The sequence below is a fragment of the Camelus bactrianus genome, unplaced genomic scaffold (assembly GCF_048773025.1).
Source record: "Camelus bactrianus isolate YW-2024 breed Bactrian camel unplaced genomic scaffold, ASM4877302v1 HiC_scaffold_34, whole genome shotgun sequence".
Classification (NCBI taxonomy): domain Eukaryota; kingdom Metazoa; phylum Chordata; class Mammalia; order Artiodactyla; family Camelidae; genus Camelus; species Camelus bactrianus.
This window is the reverse complement of record NW_027413949.1, coordinates 8,223-16,676: the sequence shown is the minus strand read 5'-3', so window position 1 is coordinate 16,676 and position 8,454 is coordinate 8,223. Positions and strand designations below refer to the sequence as shown.

General features: G+C 48.4%; 1 protein-coding gene across 1 annotated transcript; it reads left to right on the top strand.

The window, feature by feature from the left end:
* LOC141576784 (GDP-fucose protein O-fucosyltransferase 2-like) lies at positions 1–7,497 on the top strand. Its single transcript, XM_074360181.1, has 5 exons — positions 1–305; positions 1,691–1,927; positions 4,071–4,237; positions 5,065–5,194; positions 6,103–7,497. Exons 1-3 carry the CDS (start codon positions 107–109, stop codon positions 4,076–4,078), a joined length of 444 nt encoding a protein of 147 aa, XP_074216282.1. The 5' UTR covers positions 1–106; the 3' UTR covers positions 4,079–4,237; positions 5,065–5,194; positions 6,103–7,497.
* The last annotated feature ends 957 nt before the right edge of the window (positions 7,498–8,454 follow it).

The following is an 8,454-nucleotide window of genomic DNA, read 5'->3' as shown; positions in this document are numbered from 1 at the left end:
CTGGCTGCGCCCTGGCTCCCATTGGCTCCGCAAGTTCTGCCCTCGCACAACTAGACTCGGGAGGACGCACGACGCAAGCGCTAGGGGAGGGCCCCGCGGAGTTGCCATGGTTACAGGCGCCACGCTCTGCGCGGGCCGGCGTGCGCTTCTGGGGCGGGTAGCGGGCTCCGGAAGTGTGCAGCTGCCCGGGACCATGGCGGTGCTTGCTGCTGGGGATGGCGGCTTGCTCGGCCGGGCGACTAGTTCTGGCCTGGTCAGTCGGCGGCCGACATCCTGTCTGGGGCGGCGTCCCACAGACGGTAAACGTACGTCCGCGCCGTCGGCGGGGCCGGCGGACATGAACCGGGGTGGGATCGGGGTTGGGGCGGTGGCCGGGGAGGGCTGTGGTGCCGGGGAGCGTGTTGGGGCGGGGCGGGGCAGGGCTTGGGCACAGCCTCAAGCTTTCCTCCCCCTCAGGCCCTGGGGCTGGGGCCGCGAGTCTGGGTCGCCCTTGGTGGCCGCGGCCTCCCAGAACCCCCCGGGAAGGGCAGGCGGAGGACCCATCTTAGATGAAGCGGGGCCTTACCCGGGTTTTGAAGAGCCCCAGAATCAGATGTTGGAATGGGGTGGCTTATCAGCCTTGTTTATCTGCAGGGAAATTTCAGTTCCATCCAGATGTTGGTTCCTTCAGTCAACCTCAGGAAAAAGACACAAGGGTCAGTGCCGATAAGCAGTTATCTAGGGCTTGACTCAAAATAAACTATGCGGGGTGTAGGGATGGTAGATGGGACCCTCCCTCTTGAAGTTAGCAGTCTTCTGGGATTAGAGGCCCCAGTTGAGGATTACATCCTCATCTGCAGTAATGGAGCTTGTGAGAAACACACAGAGAAGGGAGGGGTGTGGTGGCGGTAACTCATTACAGAATCCAGGACCCTTGCCTGGCTCTTGTGTAGAAGAGTCTCGCCTTGGATAGGGCAACAGTTATCAAAGTGTATCCAAGGCCCCTGAGGTGCAAGACCATTTTCATAGAAACGCCGGGATGTCACCTGCCTTTTGCACACTCTTGCTCTCCCGAGTTCCTGCGGGGTTTTCCAGGGAAAACCTGGCCTGCGATATCACAAAACAGGGAATGCAGAGGCAGATAGGAGAATTCAGCTCTCACCAGTCCAAAAGAGATTTGCAGAAATTAAAATCACTGCTATTCTTCTCACTAATGATTTTTCTTTTGAAAAATAGAATTATATTTTGTTTAAGAGTATTAATGGTAACATACAGTAGATTGTTAATATTTTTAAGTGAATTCATACACTTTTTCTAACTTCTTATTTAACTTCTAACACAGGAAATAGTGATAGATTAAACTCACATAAATAGCAGCCTTTTGGAGTTCTCAGTAATTGTTAAGAGTGTATAGGGTTCTGTAGAACAAGAAGTTTGAGAGCCCCTGGAGAACGGGTGCTCAGATGCTAGTCGGGTGCTTAGTGGTGTTAGGCGGATGCCAAGATGTCTTCCGCAACTGCTCCCGGACTTGAAGTAATTGGCCACATGGAGATGGGTGGGCAGTGCCTCCACTTTACAAACCAGAAGCTGCTGAATGTGTCTGGAGTCTAGGCCATGGGCTGTGCAGGGATTCCCGTTGTATCTGTTCTATCTAAGCCGGGATTCCTGTGCAGAGGCCTGGCCCTGAAGACCCGCTCTCCTTTGCTCCCAGCCAGGTACCTTCTGTGTGACTTCAACCCTCCAGAGGGCTTCAACCTCCGTAGGAACGTCTGCATCCACATTGCCTTCCTCCTGAAGACCCTGCTGAAGATGGAGGAGACGGTACTGGTGCTATTCCCTTGGGGCCACCTCTACCACTGGCAGAGCCCCGATCCCTGGTCCGACTCCTTTGACCTCCCAAGTCTCAACAGAAACATCCCTGACATTGAGTACGAGCAGTTCATTGCAGGTGAGGTGGTGGTCATTTAACTGGGGCCAGGTGGTCTTTGTTCTGGTTCCGATCTGAACATCGGGCCATCTTACTTTGGGCTTGTCGGTCTGCTTAGGGGCCCTGCTCATGTTTCCTACACTGCAGGTGAATTTGGTTTTTCCATAGTTTTTTCGGGAAGTCAATTTGAAGTGTATGAGCTCTATGTCCCCTCCCCTCTGAAAACCCTGGCCTCCTGGTGAGATGCAGCGGTGACAAGGAGGCCACTGCCACAGAGGCCCTTGTCCCAGAAAGAGTCGCTCGCTGTGCAGTCAGGGCTGTTCTTACCTGTAGGAAAACACGATGTGTGTGTAGCATGGGCCACGTGCTGGAGATGATATGTAACTGCCCATCCAGTAAAATTTGGCCCTGCTCAAGCTACCCATTTTAAATTTTGTAAGAGGGAAGAGTTCAAGATTTTCTTTGAATAAAGGTATTTAGAGCTTATCAATTTTTTTTTAAATTGAAATGTGTTTGATTTACAATGTTTTGCTAGTTTCAGTTATACAGCTGTTTTGTTAGTTTCAGGTATGCAGCATAGTGATTCAGTTGTACATATACATAGTCTATTCTTTTTCAGGTTCTTTTCCATTATAGGTTGCAAGATACTGAATATTCTTCCCTGTGTTCTACAGTGAATCCTTGTCGTTTGTCTGTTTTACATATAGTAATTTGTATCTGTTAATCCCGAACTCCTAAGTTTGTTTTATAAGTCTGTGAGTCTGTTTTTTGTTTTATAGATAAGTCCATTTGTATCATTTTTTTAAAAATTCCACATATAAATGATATCATATGATACTTGTCTTTGTCTAACTTATTTCACTTAGTGAGATAATCTCCAGTTCCATCCATGTTGCTGTAAATGGCCTTATTTCCTTCTTTGTTATGACTGGGTAATATTCTGTTATATCTAAATACCGCATCTTTATCCAGTCATCTGTCAGTGAATGTTTAGGTTGCTTCTATGTCTTGGCCATTGTAAACAGTGCTCCTGTGAAAATTGGGGTGCAGGTATCTTTTGGAATGAAGGTTCCCTCTGGATATATGCCCAGGAGTGGGATTGCTGGATTAGGTGATAAGCCTTTTTTTTTTTTTTTTTTTTTTTTTTTTTGTCTTTTGAGGAATCTCCATACTGTTTTCCACAGTGGCTGCAACAAACTACATTCCCACCAACAATGTAGGAGGGTTTCCTTTTCTCCACAGCCTCTCCGGCATTTATGGTTTGTGGACTTTTGAATGATGGCCATTCTGACTGGTGTGAGATGATAACATTGTAGTTTTGAGTTGCATTTCTCTGATAATTGAACGATATTAAGCATTTTTTATATGCCTATTGGCCATCTGTGTGTCTTCATTGGAGAATTGCTTGTTTAGTTGTTCTGCCCATTTTTGGATTTGGTTGTTTATTTTTTTCTTATTAAGTTGTATGGACTATTTATATAGTCTAGAAATTAAGCCATGGTCAGTCTCATCTTTTGCAAATATTTTCTCCCATTCCATAGGTTGTCTTTTAGTTTTACTTATGGTTTCTATTGCTGTGCAAAAGTTTATAAGTTTAATTAGGTCTCATTTATTTATTTTGGCTTTTATTTCTGTTGCTTGGGTTGCTTAGATTGCCCTACGAAAACATTGCTGAGATGTATGTCAAATAATGTTTTGCCTATGTTTTCTTGTGAGAAGTTTATAGTGTCGTGTGTAATATTTAAGTCTTTAAGCCATTTTGAGTTTGTTTCTTTTTGTTTTTTTTGCGACTCTATTGTATGCTTTTGACTTGTGGTTACCTTATTCTTCAAATATATCAGCCCATTACTATATCTATTTCCTTTAGACTGATAATCACGTAGGCTCCAACACATCCTAAGAATAACGAAGAAAAAAAAGAAAGAAAAAAAATCTACATTTTCTTGCTCCCCTCTCCCATTCCCAACTTTTTTTATTTTGATGTCCTTTTTCATTTTTACATCTTTATGTTTATTCTCTTGCAACTCGTTATTGCATTTCCAACTATGGTTTTCCTGTTTCTATAACATCCTGCTTCCTTTCTGTTTAGAATAGAACTTTTAATGTCTCTGTTAGGTTCAATATTGCTGAGTTATCTCACCTCCCCCTCCCCCCTTCCCCCCAGGCCTCTGAATCCTCAGTCCAGGGAAGCTAAACCATTCTAGCCTTCATCGGTTCTGGGAAAGCAATCTTCAGAGTGGGAAAAGACATTGAAAAATAATATTCTGTGAGTTGCATTCTACCCTTGCCCAGAGATGAGAAACATCTGAAGGTGGAGGAAAACAGTTGGAGGTGGGGAACACAAAGTCTTTTCTCCTTTTGCTACTGAAGAAATGATTGCTTTTGTAATTAGTGATGATGCCCTTTAAATTGGTGAGATCGAGATTCCACAGCTTCAGCGCCTGTGAATAACCAGCTGGGAGAAAGCTCTCTAGGGCCCCTGCAGTGGGAAAGGCAGCCCCTCTGAGCACCTGTTGTTCTGTATTCTTCCTGCCTCTACACGGGTTCCCTAGGCACCGTGCAGGACGATGCAGTTACCCAAGGTGGAGGACGGGGAGACCCCTGCTGTGTGGCGAGCCACAGAAGCCCACACTTGAAGGACAAAATGTAGAGTAGTGGGGCGGTCATAGGAACAGGGGATGGTTGAGACCCAGGATGGTGTCCTGGAGTCCAGCAGCCAAGGCTGGTGGGGCAGATGGGGCCCTGGGGCATGGGCAGTCCTTGAGGGATCTGAAGCAAAGATAGGAACCAAGAGACTGGATTCGTGTGGGGGTACGGCACCCCTTGGAGGCTGCGGGGCAGCTCAGTGGGCCCAGGGGGAGCGGGCACTTCCCCAAAGCTGGGTTGACAGGTCACAACCAACTCACTGGGGACCGAGAGGCACTGAGTCATTTTTAACTTTTTGTCCCTCTTCCTGGAAAAGAAACTGCTGCCTGTTAAATAGCCTGTGTCGTTAGTGAGAATTAAAGACATGAAGCAAGATTGCCTCAAAAGTCATCCATTGTTTAGGTGTTAATAAGGGTCAAATGAAAACTTGAATAGATGAAATGAAGCATTCATCAGAGGATTTGAAACTCCTTTAAAATAAAAATTCTTGCTGCCTTTGTTCTTCATTTCAGGGTTCACTTGGTGATAATAATCATAACCAAAGCAACAGCAAACCCTTACAGAACTCTGTCCTGCTGTTCCAGGAACGCTGTGTTCATGACAACCCAATGAGTTGGCACCACTATGAGTTCCACTTTAAAGGTAAGGACATTCATTAATCACACGGCTAATAAATGGCAGAGCTGGGACTTGAACCCGAGCTCTCTGGCCCCAGAGACCCCTCTCAGCCCCTTCACTGCAGCTCATCACTTGGCATGCCCGACACAGGCCAGCATTTACGAGCAGCGTGACCTTGGCCAAGGCTGCTTCACTGCTTGGTCTCTGATTCCTCATCTGTAGAATGGGGGTGTGGGCAGTGAACTCTGTGAGCTCAGTGGTCACTTCCTCCAGCTCTGCAATTCTACTGCTTTGAGTTAGTATAGTAAGTATCCGAGCCCCTACATGGCCCACACATGGGCTGGCGCTTTTCTAGGCCCTGGGTTACGGAGCAAAGTAAGATCCGCCTGCTCCTCCGAGGAGCCTGTGTCCCTCCACGGCAAACAGCTGCGAGGCCCAGGCTCCCTCGCTGGCGGTCGGGGGCTGGGCAGGAAAGTCTGATAAGAGAAGATGGAGGCAGAGCCCCTCCGGGAACAGTGGTGGCCACACAGCTCTCAGGAGCGAGAGCCTCTGTCCAGGCTGCTGAGAGGGGGATCCTCATGAGGCCAGTAGTCCCCCCAACCTAAGCCCTCAGGACAAAGATCCAGCCATCCCTGCACTGTCACCATAGAGCCAGTCCATCCTCATCACTGTGCCTCTGTGCTCCTTTGTCCTGGGGCCTCTCTTCCCCCTACACCCAGAAGACTCTTCTCCCTCTCTTCTCTGAGTGCCCCCTCACTTCACCCGTGGTCCCTGCTTCCTGGGCCACCATCACTGGAGTTGACGCTTTGCACCTTCACAACCCCCGTTTGATCAGGTGCCTGGGTTGGCCTCCTTGTGCTCACTTTCCACCTTCAGATGATTGCTCCTCCCCTCGTGGGAGCACATGGAAAACCCAGATCCTTTCCTAGCAGTGCCTGCCACCCTGGCCTCCCTGCTCATCTGCCTCAGTCAGGAGCACCTGGACCACCAGCTCTGTATTGCCTCGCCTCCTACCATCAAGACGTCAAAGTTCATTCTCCTTCCACCACCCAGTATGGTCATTGTAGGGTCTTCTTCTCTGTCAGCCTGAGCCAGCCACCCCCCATTCACCCTACCCCCGGGCTCATACCCGGGCGTGTCTCCACCCCAGGTCCAGCCTCTCTCCTTTAAGTGCCCACCTCTAGCCGTCCAGCTTCTTCTCCACCAGCCTCCCTGGCCCTCCTTCACCCTCACTGGGGCATCATGTGCTGACTCCTCTGCTTTCCTGCCTGTCCACGTTCCTCTTACTTCCACTTCCCCACCTTCCAGCTCTGCATCCACAGTCAGCACTCTCTTTATGACAGACAAAACCCCCTTGAGCCTTGACCTTTTCAGTTCCTCACCAGGCCGACTTCCATCTCGGTTCACCCAGCTCTACTTGTTCTGAGCCTGCAGGCAGCAGGCTCTCCCAGCACAGATTTCCAAGACTACAAATCAATGCCCACCATGTTGCCGCTGCCAGGCAATCCTCCAGGATTTCTCTAGTGAGCACATTTCCCCACTTATCACTCAGTGGTGTCAACATTCTCTGCTCTCTGCACACCTCTAACCTTCCCTCTGTCTCTTCCCTGACTCCCAGCAGATGGCCTTGCCTCCTGCTTCAGAGAGAATGACATGTCACTGGAAAGGAACTCGCTCACCTGCAGCAAACCTGCTCACCTCACCTTTTATCTGTCCCTCTCCCACCTGGACTCTAGCTGTAGTTGTTCTTAATTCAGTGAGTTTAGTTGACATATATATACACAGTTAAAAGCATAGCACACTATCGGCTACCTTCTAGGGGTTACTTTTTCAATTTAACATGGAGTGTGCGATTCATCCACTTCATTGCATGTACCTGCAGTTCATTTGTTTTAACTGATCTTAAATGTTGTGTGTGTGAAAGTAACACAAGGCAAGGGTAAGCCAGGATTCAGGATGCTGGTTACTTCCTGTGAGAAAAGGCCAAGAGCAGGATAGGGAAAGAGGACACAGTATGTCACTGTCAATATTCCTGTTATGATGCTGGGTGATAGGTTCATAACTGTGTCTTATAATATTAATTTTAATACATAAATACCTCTGACAGGCACCTAAGATGAGAATGTGTCATGAACCAAGACATACAATGGGTAATATTACATCATTATTGTTATGTAATCTTGTTATATTATATATTAATCATAATCTTACATTATTTGTTATGGGTTATATATTATATAGATGCATGAATTATATATTATGTGTATAAACACCTACATATGTATTATATACTATCTGCTAATAAATAAACAGAAGATAATATGCTAGTATATCTTCTATTATATATTATTTAATAAATAATAACATACTCTATCCTGTTATATGACATGGAACATAATCTTTAATAAAATAAGAAATCTGTCAATATATATTGGTAATTAATAAAATTTAAAAAAACAGCCCGCAGCTTTTAACGCCGACACCGCTCCAGCTGTCACTGTGATTTCTCTTCCCTTTCATGGCCGAGGCCCTCACAGTGCTGTCCGTTCCCCCTTTCATCTCCTTATCCTGAACCTTCTTCCTCCTCCCATCCCATGCTGCCTTCTGCCCCGTGGCCCCTCTAGTCACCAGCGGCCTCTGGGGCACTGACCTGCGGGCACGGTCTCAGGCCCCAGCTCACCTGCCTGTCCGCCGCCTCTGCCACCGCTGGTGGGGGCGGGGCGGGGGTCAGAGTGCACCCCTTGTCCTGGAAGAGAACACAGCACAGACTGTGACCAGCAGCAGGTGTGGCCGGGAACTGCAGGACTTGGGGGAGAGCCAGACTGTCTGCATCCAGACCTGGGGTACTTGGAGTGTGAAGAAGCCCCGTCCTCACTGCCCCTGAAGTGAGGAAAACACCCTCAGGTGAGTTAAAGTGCTTATGACCTAGGTCTGTTGGCTGGAAAGGACAAACGGGCCCCTAAGGGGAGGGTAGTTGATGTTCCAGGCCCCACCAAAGCCCTAAGGGCTGGCGGGGAACCAGGCTGGACGCTCCACTGGACCCAGTGCCCCCTCGGGGGTGGGGCCTTCGGGAACAAGCAGAAAGCCCTCTGTCTCTGGAGGGGAACGGGGCAGTGTGGGAGCATCCCTGCAGCGAGTCAAGTGAAGTCAGGGCCTGTGGGATCCATTTGTATGGCCACATCGAGCCTCAGCAGAAGCCACAGCAGGAGTGGATTCCTGTCTCTCCAGCTGTCATCCTCGTGTCTGAGTGCCAGGCTTCAGACCCGATCCCCTGGGGCGCTAGG